Genomic DNA, 12,500 nt, shown 5'->3' with positions numbered 1-12,500 from the left:
CAGAACAAATGAAGATAAAGAGTCAAAAGTGACTAAATAACCAGGAAAAAGCGTCAAAAACGGACAAAAATGTTGACAAAAACTGATAAAAATGTTGAAAAAAACTGACTAAAATGTTGAAAAAGCATAAATGAAAACTGTGACTGCATGGAGATAAATGTCTGATTGATGAACTAAACTTAGTGAAAGTGGGACAGTCTGCAGCTGAACAAACGGTTTTCCTGCAGAGTGACACGAACTCACACTCAGCGTGAAGACCGGCGACACGCTGACCCACATCTGCAGAGGTCGAAAAACCACATCACCAAACTCACCAGACTCCATGTAAATAATCAGGACTTTTATCATCGTAAAACACACTTCACTCAAAGTGGACAGAAACTAAATAAAACTACCAAAAGCCATCTTGGTTCATCTTTCCACTGTTCCAACAATCACCACTCTGGTTTGGTTGAAATAAACCCTTAATTCACCCATTTACATGTGGAGATATGCTGGCTCTATACACGCTAAAAGTCCTGATTATTTACATGGAGTCTGGTGGAGATATGCTGGCTCTATACACGCTAAAAGTCCTGATTATTTACATGGAGTCTGGTGGAGATATGCTGGCTCTATACACGCTAAAAGTCCTGATTATTTACGTGGAGTCTGGTGGAGATATGCTGGCTCTATACACGCTAAAAAGTCCTGATTATTTACATGGAGTCTGGTGGAGATATGCTGGCTCTATACACGCTAAAAGTCCTGATTATTTACATGGAGTCTGGTGGAGATATGCTGGCTCTATACACGCTAAAAGTCCTGATTATTTACATGGAGTCTGGTGGAGATATGCTGGCTCTATACACGTTAAAAGTCCTGATTATTTACATGGAGTCTGGTGGAGATATTTCTCTAAATCTGATGTCCTGATTATTTAATGGTGTCTTTGGAGATATTTCTATCAGGATAAAGTCCTGATTATTTACATGGAGTCCTGGTGGAGACTATGAGCAGGTTTCAGCAGGTAAAAAGTCCTGATTATTTACATGGAGTCTGGTGGAGATATGCTGGCTCTATACACGTTAAAAGTCCTGATTATTTACATGGAGTCTGGTGGAGATATGCTGGCTCTATACACACTAAAAGTCCTGATTATTTACATGGAGTCTGGTGGAGTTTCATAAATCTGATGTTTTATTATAAATAGTGTATTTGTTATTTTATCAGGATAAACTCTGATTTACACCCTACGTCCTGGTCCAACTCTGAGCAGGTTTCAGCAGGTAAACTCCTCCCGCCCCCACTCGCCTCAGCAGCACCTTCTCACGAACTAAACGCCCCCAAAAGACCAAAGCGATTAGAGGGAATAAAGAGCAAAGGGCCGGCAGGTTGGAGCAGGTAGAGAAAAGAAACGCCCCCCCCACAGAGACAACATTAGAAACACAAAGGAGGGAAATACTCTCTGTTCAACGGGCCGGAAGAACACACACACACACACACACACACATACACACACACACACACACACACACAGAGACACACACACACACACACACACACACACACACACACACACACACACACACACACACACACACACACACACACACACACACACACAGAGAGACACACACACACACACAGACACACATACACAGTCACACAGACACACACACACACACACACACACACACACACACACACAGAGACACACAAAAACACACACACACACACACACACACACACACACACACACACACACACACACAGAGAGACACACACACACACACACACACACACACACAGTCACACAGACACACACAGACACACACACACACACACACACACAGACACACACACACACACACACACACACACACACACACACACACACACAGAGACACACATGCAGAGTTTGGTTCTGGTTCTGGTTGTGTTTGGTTCTGAATGGTTCTGGTTGTGTTTCGTACCGATCCTGGTTGTGTTTGGTACTGGTTCTGGTTGTGTTTGGTTTTGGTTCTGAATGGTTCTGGTTGTGTTTGGTACCTGATCGGCTCTCCTGCAGGACCTTGAGAGCCTGAGCGAGTTCCTTGAAGCCTTCCAGGTTCTTATCGTTCTGACTGTAGAGAAGAATCTTCTTAGCATCCGAAAACATCCGAGAGATTCTGGAAAACCACAGAACCAAGTCAGTTAGTCCAATATGTTCATATGACCCGAAAACCACAGAACCAAGTCAGTTAGTCCAATATGTTTATATGACCCGAAAACCACAGAACCAAGTCAGTTAGTCCAATATGTTTATATGACCCGAAAACCACAGAACCAAGTCAGTTAGTCCAATATGTTTATATGACCAAAACCACAGAACCAAGTCAGTTAGTCCAATATGTTTATATGACCCGAAAACCACAGAACCAAGTCAGTTAGTCCAATATGTTTATATGACCCGAAAACCACAGAACCAAGTCAAGTCCAATATGTTTATATGACCAAAACCACAGAACCAAGTCAGTTAGTCCAATATGTTTATATGACCCGAAAACCACAGAACCAAGTCAGTTAGTCCAATATGTTTATATGACCCGAAAACCACAGAACCAAGTCAGTTAGTCCAATATGTTTATATGACCCGAAAACCACAGAACCAAGTCAGTTAGTCCAGTGTGTTCATATGACTAAAACCTGGACAGTCACAGAAAAACTCAACAAAAACCTAAAAAAAACAAACGGCAAAACGCCGAAAAATAGGTCAAAGTTTGATACTTCAAAAACAACACAAAAATTGGGGAAAAAAATCCTGAAAAAGTGACAAAAACATAAAGGAGTTTTCAAAATAAAAGTCTCTCGAATGGGACTCATGTGGAATTTTCAGAATAAAAGTCTCTGAACAGTGTCTCACATTAAATCCTAAATTTGAGATTTAAAAAAATTTACCAAAGTGACAAAATATGAACATTTTCTACAAGACCCTCGCAAAAAAAACCCACAAAAACCTCATGGACTTTCATAATAAAAGTCTCTGAAATTAATCTCACATGGAGTTTAAGAATAAAAGTCTCTGTAATGAGTCTCATGGAGTTTCAGAATAAAAGTCTCTGTAATGAGTCTCATGGAGTTTCAGAATAAAAGTCTAAAAAGCATGTCACATGAAGGTTTTCAGAATAAAAGTCTAAAAAGCGTCTCACATGGAGCCGTTGAAGTTCCCGACCACGCCGGGAGACTCGCCCGGCGTCGGGCTCCTGAAGCACGGGTTGTTGGCATTGCAGAGGATTCCCTGTAGCCATGGCAACGTGCCGGCCGACGGCATCGCCTTGTTGGGAAAATGACCTGCAGAAAATCATAACAGACGTTATAATCAGGACACGTTAGACTAAAACATCCTCCCGTACAAGTTATATCCTGGTAAACAACTACAGCTAATCCACCCATCAGACTCCATGTAAATAATCAGGACTTTTATCATCGTAAAACACACTTCATTCAAAGTGGACAGAAACTAAATTAAACTATCAAAAGCCGTCTTGGTTCATCTTTCCACTGTTCCAACAATCACCACTCTGGTTTGGTTGAAATAAACCCTTAATTCACCCATTTACATGTGGAGATATGCTGGCTCTATACACGCTAAAAGTCCTGATTATTTACATGGAGTCTGGTGGAGATATGTTGGCTCTATACACGCTAAAAGTCCTGATTATTTACATAGAGTCTTGTGGAGATATGCTGGCTCTATACACGCTAAAAGTCCTGATTATTTACATGGAGTCTGGTGGAGATATGTTGGCTCTATACACGCTAAAAGTCCTGATTATTTACATAGAGTCTTGTGGAGATATGCTGGCTCTATACATGCTAAAAGTCCTTATTATTTACATGGAGTCTGGTGGAGATATGTTGGCTCTATACACGCTAAAAGTCCTGATTATTTACATGGAGTCTGGTGGAGATATGCTGGCTCTATACACGCTAAAAGTCCTGATTATTTACATGGAGTCTGGTGGAGTTTGGCGATGGTGATTTCGGGGCTGTTTGATGTTAAACTAAAAGGATCTTACTCTTTAACTAAAAGGTCTATCTGTGTAGGGATCCATCCCATAATGTTGTCAGACACTTAGAATAATAATCTGAGTCTGTCAGCAGCAACAACAGAACTTTTAGTGACTCTAACTGCTGCTGAACATTAGTCCTGTAGGGTTACATTACAGCTCGGTTCTGGTTTAATACTGGACCAGTTTCACAGATTGTTGTTCACATCAGACACTCAGACACACAAACATGGAGACAGAGAGTCCAGGATAAGAAAAAACTAAAGAAAAAAGAAGTTGCTCTTTAAAGTGACAGAAATATGAATGGAGTCTGGTGCTCACCCGACTCCATTCATATTTCTGTCACTTTGACGTGCGTTTGTTTACAAAGCATGATATCAAATCAAAACACTGACACCCCTATTATATTGTTATTATGTAACAGGTGTATACCGTGGACACTTCCAACACACATTAAAGTGACAGAAATATGAATGGAGTCTGGTGTGCACACCAAACTCCATTCATATTTCTGTCATTTTAAAGTGTTCAAATAAAAATCATGACACTGCTATTATTTTATAATTATGTTACACTTGTATAGTGTAGACACTTCCAACAAGCCTCATTCAGGCACACAAACATGGAGAATAAGAGTCCAGGCTGGAGGAAATGACCCTTCATCATTTCGTGAACACGTGCAGTTTGTGAGATTTAATCTGAAACCGTTTATTTTGCTGCTGCGTTGGAACAACGGTCCATTGGTTCACCTGGAGACACTGCAGGTAGATAACCTGTGATTGGTTTATGATCCCCCCCAGCAGCGTTACGACCTTTACACCCCCCCTAGCAGAGAGGAGATATCAGGGAACATTTGGGGACCTTTCAGCCTGCCAACGGGCTGCTTTCTAATCACAGCTGCAGATTAGATAACACTCAGATTCACAGCTTTCCTTTAAGAGAAACATCACTAAAGACACGAGTCAGCAGTCCGTCTCCGCTGGGTTTTAATCACCACGTACAGCTTGGTTTTATATATCAGTCAAACAATCAGGCCACAAAAAACTCAAAGAAAATAGGGATACAATTACAAAAACATGGGAAAAAAGTGAGAAAAACCCCTCAAACAAGTGACAAAAAAACAGATATTAACATACAAAATATAAAAAAAAAAGTGACAAAAGACTGAAATGAAGCCTGTAAAGCTTCAAAACTACAGACTCCACTAAATTAGCGTTCAGAATGAAACTAATAAAAAGCCGATGAGATAACACTCAGATTCACAGCTTTCCTTTAAGAGAAACGTCACTAAAGACACGAGTCAGCAGTCCGTCTCCGCTGGGTTTTAATCTTTGCAATCTCAACCACGTACGGCTACTATAACAGACACGTTCATATAACAGACCATTATTTACTATAACAGACACGTTCATCAGACCATTATTTACTATAACAATGGTCTGTTATATGAACGTGTCTGTTATAGTAAATAATGGTCTGTTATATGAACGTGTCTGTTATAGTAAATAATGGTCTGTTATATGAACATGTCTGTTATAGTAAATAATGGTCTTATGAACGTGTCTGTTATAGTAAATAATGGTCTTATGAACGTGTCTGTTATAGTAAATAATGGTCTTATGAACGTGTCTGTTATAGTAAATAATGGTCTGTTATATGAACGTGTCTGTTATAGTAAATAATGGTCTGATGAACGTGTCTGTTATAGTAAATAATGGTATAACAGACCATTATTTACTATAACAGACACGTTCATCAGACCATTATTTAATATAACAGACACGTTCTATAACAGACCATTATTTACTATAACATAACGTGTTTGTTATAGTAAATAATGGTCTTATGAATGTGTCTGTTATAGTAAATAATGGTCTGTTATATGAACGTGTCTGTTATAGTAAATAATGGTCTGATGAACGTGTCTGTTATATTAAATAATGGTCTGTTATACCATTATTTACTATAACAGATACGTTCATATAACAGACCAAATAATCAGGACTTTTAGCGTGTATAGAGCCAGCATATCTCCACCAGACTCCATGTAAATAATCAGGACTTTTAGCGTGTATAGAGCCAGCATATCTCCACATGTAAATGGGTGAATTAAGGGTTTATTTCAACCAAACCAGAGTGGTGATTGTTGGAACAGTGCAAAGATGAGCCAAGACGGCTTTTGATAGTTTTATTTAGTTTCTGTCCACTTTGAATGAAGTGTGTTTTACGATGATAAAAGTCTTGATTATTTACATGGAGTCTGGTGTAGTTTGGTGATGGTGATTTTGGGGCTGTTTCATGTTAAACTAAAAGGATCTTACTCTTTAACTAAAAAGGTCTATCTCTGTAGGGATCCATCCCATAATGTTGTCACACAGCAGCAACAACAGAACTTTTAGTGAGTAAAAATCAAAAGTTTCCTTTTAAATCTTAACAGATATTAGCTGGCTCAACACATGAACTATGAATCAGATATCTCAGAGAGGGATGACTCAGGGAGGTTTAAATGTGACCATGGAGGGTAAAAGTGAGTGCTGGATCCTGAGTTGAACTGTTCTCCGAGTGGCGAGTTACAACATGTCTGAACAACAGCTCGCTGCTGAATCACTGCTCAGATATTCTGCTTTCACAGAAACAGGAAGAGTAAATAACAGCGCCTGGAGATCCTCATTCAGAACAAAGCTATCGTCATTAAAAGGTCCCATGACATGGTGCTCTTTGGATGCTTTTATATAACCTTAGTGGTCCCCTAATACTGTATCTGAAGTCTCTTTTATATAGACCTTAGTGGTCCCCTAATACTGTATCTGAAGTCTCTTTTATATAGACCTTAGTGGTCCCCCTAATACTGTATCTGAAGTCTCTTTTATATAGACCTTAGTGGTCCCCTAATACTGTATCTGAAGTCTCTTTTATATAGACCTTAGTGGTCCCCTAATACTGTATCTGAAGTCTCTTTTATATAGACCTTAGTGGTCCCTAATACTGTATCTGAAGTCTCTTTTATATAGACCTTAGTGGTCCCCTAATACTGTATCTGAAGTCTCTTTATATAGACCTTAGTGGTCCACTAATACTGTATCTGAAGTCTCTTTTATATAGACCTTAGTGGTCCACTAATACTGTATCTGAAGTCTCTTTTATATAGACCTTAGTGGTCCCCTAATACTGTATCTGAAGTCTCTTTTATATAGACCTTAGTGGTCCCCTAATACTGTATCTGAAGTCTCTTTTATATAGACCTTAGTGGTCCCCTAATACTGTATCTGAAGTCTCTTTTATATAGACCTTAGTGGTCCCCTAATACTGTATCTGAAGTCTCTTTTATATAGACCTTAGTGGTCCCCTAATACTGTATCTGAAGTGTCACCATTTCTAGCCACTGGGAGAACGCATATTAATGTTAAAAAACCTCATAAAAGTCACATTTTCATGCCATGGGACCTTTAACTACATCAAGATCACACACACACACACACACACCTTGAAATAAGATCTAATCTTGATCTTGTATCTGGTAAGCAGCTTTAAATGAGATGTTAAAGAGCCATGGTGTCCCTGAACAGCTCTCGTTACGTTCAAGGGTTGTCAGATATTCTGACTGAAACTACACAGATCTAGTGGGTAAGATTGGGCTGTTTTTGGCAGTGTATCAGAGGTGGAAGAAAAACTTTAGTTCATCATAATAAAACCATAATATTAACCATATCACCGTGCTGCACAGCCTGCTACTTCACGTATTCTTTAATATACTTTTAACACTTAAAACTCCCACTTTTTCAGTCCTGATGCTGATACCGATGCCTGGGCTTTGTGTCTGTCGATACCTGATATGGTGGATTAGTAACAACCTTCCTCCACCATGAGGAAGAGACTACAGGCACCAGAGCAGGGCTCCAGACTGAAACCAAATGGTCGCATTTTGCACGTTAAACGTTGAAATTTCGGTACCTGAGAGCGCGTAAGCGCAAGCTTATCTGTCCTCTCTGAAAATTGATAGAGAGCAGAGCTCTGACACAAACACATGCAGACGATGCAAACTAGGTGGGTTCTGCAGTGTTGTTGAAGTCACAGGGAGTCGTGGGGATGCTGATGAAGTGGTTTCACGTGTGGTTACAGTTTCTCATAACTTCAAGCAGACAGCGTTTGCTGCGATGTGATATTAATGGCGAGCGGAAAGCGATCGCGGTGCTGTTGACGTTACACTTCGTCAGAGACGAGCAGGCACAGCAGTGGTTTCTCTGCCCTGGGGACTGACTGACAGGCTGAGGTTCTAAGGCAAGGCAACTTTATTTCTACAGCAGATTTCAGCAAGAAGGTAATTCAAAGAGCTTTACATGAAACATCAGAGAGCAATTATAAACGTTCATGATGAAAATAAAACGGGCTAAAAAATAATATACAAATACAATACACAATATTGTATGTATATATATTTATTAATATATATTAATATATATATATTTATTTATATATATATATATATTTATTTATTTATTAATATATATTTATTAATATATATATATATATATATATATATATATTAATAAATATATATAAATAAAAATATATATATATATATATACATACATACATATATATGTGTGTGTGTGTGTGTGTATATATATATATATATATATATATATTTTTTAATATTAGTGTCATGACAGCGATGTCAGTTTATCTTCTATGTTGCATCTTCAAAAAAGTGACACTGAATTTGAAACTGCACATTGTAATTTCTGCATTTATTATCAAAGTATTTATTAGTAATACAGTGGAAATTTGTAGAAATGTGAATATTTGGTTAGCATGTTGATTTACGGTGTGTGGCCCTAAAATTTTCTGGTTGCGCCCCCTAAATGTTTCAGTTGGGGGCCACTGGGCTCCTAGGGAAAAAAAGTTAGTCTGGAGCCCTGCAGAGACTTCCCCCACTAACACTAAATAACATGGATGTAATCAGGGGTCAGAGTTAGCACCATCTACCAGCCAAATGCTGGTAAAATATGCAAGTGGCTGGTAGACTTGCTTCACTCACCAGCCCAAAAAAAAGCAATGGTAATCTATTGAGTGGCTGGTAAAATGGGACCATCCACTAGCCATTCGGCTGGTGGACCAAAAAGTTAATTTTGAACCCTGGATGTAATGTATTGTATTCTTATTTATTAGTTATTTACCCACGTGCTGCTGACCGATGATGTAAGATGGGCTGTGATCCAGCTATTTTATCAATATCGGTGCACCCTTAAAACTACATGTACAGCAGATGGTTGGTGAGGTTTTACTGTGGTCTGAGCCTAATGCTCTATGTGGCTGCCTTGAGTGCAAGACTAATTCCCCTTGGGGCAATAAAGGTCTCATTCATTCATTCATTCATTCATTCATTCATTGCTTCACTGCGGCTCAGTTGGAAACTGAGACTAGTCATTGTTTAAATTCCCAGTTACCTTAACTGTATATACACACACACATGTATTTTAACATAATGTTTTAAATACATGTCAGAAAAAGTGATAAAACGCTTGGAATATGTGACAAAAACCATCTTAAAAACCAACAAAAAGATCTCTGATCACGGCCCTATACAGCCCTGTTTCCAGTCTTTATGCTAAGCTAAGCTAGCGAGTTATGTAACTGTGTGACCTCATTGATCCTGAACGCAGCTCTGTGACCTTGAACACATTGATAAACAGCCATAAACTCAGATAATAACCATTAATACCCAAAGATAATCAGCTATTAAGAGCTGACGTTCTTAAAGAGACAGTACGCTCCCTTTAGAGAGCAGTTTTAAAGAGACAGTACACTCCCGTTAGAGAGCAGTCTTAAAGAGACAGTACGCTCCCGTTAACTCTCAGAGATCAGTTTTAAAGAGACAGTACGCTCCCGTTAACCCTCTGAGATCAGTTTTAAAGAGACAGTACGCTCCTGTTAACTCTCAGAGAGCAGTCTTAAAGAGACAGTACACTCCCGTTAACTCTCAGAGATCAGTTTTAAAGAGACAGTACGCTCCCGTTAGAGAGCAGTCTTAAAGAGACAGTACGCTCCCGTTAACTCTCAGAGATCAGTTTTAAAAGAGACAGTACACTTCTGTTAACCCTCAGAGATCAGTTTTAAAGAGACAGTACGCTCCCGTTAACTCTCAGAGATCAGTTTTAAAGAGACAGTACACTCCTGTTAACTCTCAGAGAGCAGTCTTAAAGAGACAGTACACTCCCGTTAACTCTCAGAGATCAGTTTTAAAGAGACAGTACGCTCCCGTTAACTCTCAGAGATCAGTTTTAAAGAGACAGTACACTCCCGTTAACTCTCAGAGATCAGTTTTAAAGAGACAGTACGCTCCCGTTAGAGAGCAGTCTTAAAGAGACAGTACGCTCCCGTTAACTCTCAGAGATCAGTTTTAAAGAGACAGTACACTTCTGTTAACCCTCAGAGATCAGTTTTAAAGAGACAGTACGCTCCCGTTAACTCTCAGAGAGCAGTCTTAAAGAGACAGTACGCTCCCGTTAACTCTCAGAGATCAGTCTTAAAAGAGACAGTACGCTCCGGTTAACTCTCAGAGCAGTTTTAAAGAGACAGTACGCTCCGGTTAACTCTCAGAGCAGACTTAAAGAGACAGTATGCTCCTGTTAACTCTCAGAGAGCAGTCTTAAAGAGACAGTATGCTCCCGTTAACTCTCAGAGAGCAGTTTTAAAGAGACAGTACGCTCAGGTTAACTCTCAGAGAGCAGTCTTAAAGAGACAGTACGCTCCCGTTAACTCTCAGAGATCAGTTTTAAAGAGACAGTACGCTCCGGTTAACTCTCAGAGCAGACTTAAAGAGACAGTATGCTCCTGTTAACTCTCAGAGAGCAGTTTTAAAGAGACAGTACGCTCCCGTTAACCCTCAGAGATCAGTCTTAAAGAGACAGTACGCTCCCGTTAACTCTCAGAGAGCAGACATGATGCCGTTAAATCCATCGTTAAGAAAAAGTTTTTAAACTCACATTCGTGCTGTTCGTACGGAGGGTAGTTGAGGCGCACGGCGATGAGGATGAAGAAGATGAGGAGCGGCCAGACGATCTCTACCAGGAGCTGAAGCTGAGAGACAGGAAGTGACATCACAAAACATCAGTAACAGAGATGCAATGTTCACATTTAACAAGCTGACATCACACAAGGTTGATGTTTGTAACATAAACAATGACTCAAACTGACTAATAGATTATCTAAACAGAGAAAACATAACATATTTAACTGTCCTGTTGTCCTTGGTGTCAAATTGGACCTTAATCAAAAGGTCTATATTTAAAATATAAATGGTATTCTTTATCAACCAAAATACAGAGAAAATACCACGGATGGTTCCAGGTTCACTTGTACATTTAATGATCACTACTTTCATTACATTTTGAGATGTTTTATTCTATTTTATAGCATTTGAAAGACAATGTAAACGGTTTATAAACCGTATTCTGACTCAACTTTGACATCAACATACATTCCTCTAATATGAGTCAAAATCATTCATAATTTCAGCTTTTATGACTCAAAAATTCAGGTTTAGTGACCATGAATTCTGAAGAATAAGTGTTACACTACAGTGGTAATAAGTTGGAGTCTGTGGCATGTTTACAGTACTGGTGGTAGCGGGACAAAAGGGACAACAAGTCAGAATTTCTTTTTAAAATTTGTTTTTCAAAAAACTCAGAAAAACAATGTTAAAAAAGGGAGACAAAAAGTCAGAAAAAGGGTGAAAACAGCGTCACAAAAGTGTTAATTTCTATCTAAGAATGAGTGTAAAGCTGTAATAAGAGGAACTGACCAAGGGGGGTTATCTTTCAGAACTGGAACCTCCTATGGCTCCATTCTGATGCTACCTAGCCATCACCTCCTGTTAGCATCCCATTGACTCCCATTCATTTTGACGTCACTTTGACAGAGAATAACTTTACATCTGAAGCGTTTAAAGACTCTATTTGTCCGTTGTTTATTTCTAAAGAAACACGACAATGTATAAAAGGCTCCATTACCTTGTAGCTCACGTTATGGCTCCGTAGCAGACGCTTTTATAACAATAGGGTAACGATTGGGTCATAACCACGAGACTTACTGTCACACAGTAGAGGAATTACCGTATAGTACAGGAGAAGCTCACAGGCAGTTTGGACTTCCATTATCTGTTTAGGTTTAATTACTAATGTTAACTAGCATGTTAGTGATCAGTAATTACTAATGTTAACTAGCATGTTAGTGATCAGTAATTACTAATATTAACTAGCATGTTAGTGATCAGTAATGGCTAATGTTAACTAGCATGTTAGTGATCAGTAATTACTAATGTTAACTAGCATGTTAGTGATCAGTAATGGCTAATGTTAACTAGCATGTTAGTGATCAGTAATTACTAATGTTAACTAGCATGTTAGTGATCAGTAATTACTAATGTTAACTAGCATGTTAGTGATCAGTAATTACTAATGTTAACTA

The 12,500-nt window shown here is 38.9% G+C and overlaps 1 protein-coding gene across 1 annotated transcript in view; it reads right to left on the bottom strand.

Moving 5' to 3' along the window:
• LOC114563296 (ATP-binding cassette sub-family A member 1) overlaps window positions 1-12,500 on the bottom strand; it is a 66,110-nt gene that overhangs the window by 48,796 nt on the left and 4,814 nt on the right. Inside the window, exons 4-6 of the mRNA XM_028590140.1 lie at window positions 11,018-11,111; window positions 3,171-3,312; window positions 2,032-2,150 (exon numbers count right to left, since the gene is read on the bottom strand). Of these exons, the coding sequence (XP_028445941.1) occupies window positions 2,032-2,150; window positions 3,171-3,312; window positions 11,018-11,111 (355 nt within the window). The remainder of the gene's footprint in view (window positions 1-2,031; window positions 2,151-3,170; window positions 3,313-11,017; window positions 11,112-12,500) is intronic.

This window comes from Perca flavescens, chromosome 10 (assembly GCF_004354835.1).
Source record: "Perca flavescens isolate YP-PL-M2 chromosome 10, PFLA_1.0, whole genome shotgun sequence".
NCBI classification, from domain to species: Eukaryota; Metazoa; Chordata; class Actinopteri; order Perciformes; family Percidae; genus Perca; species Perca flavescens.
The sequence above is the reverse complement of the archived record's forward strand: the minus strand, read 5'-3'. Positions and strand labels throughout refer to the sequence as shown.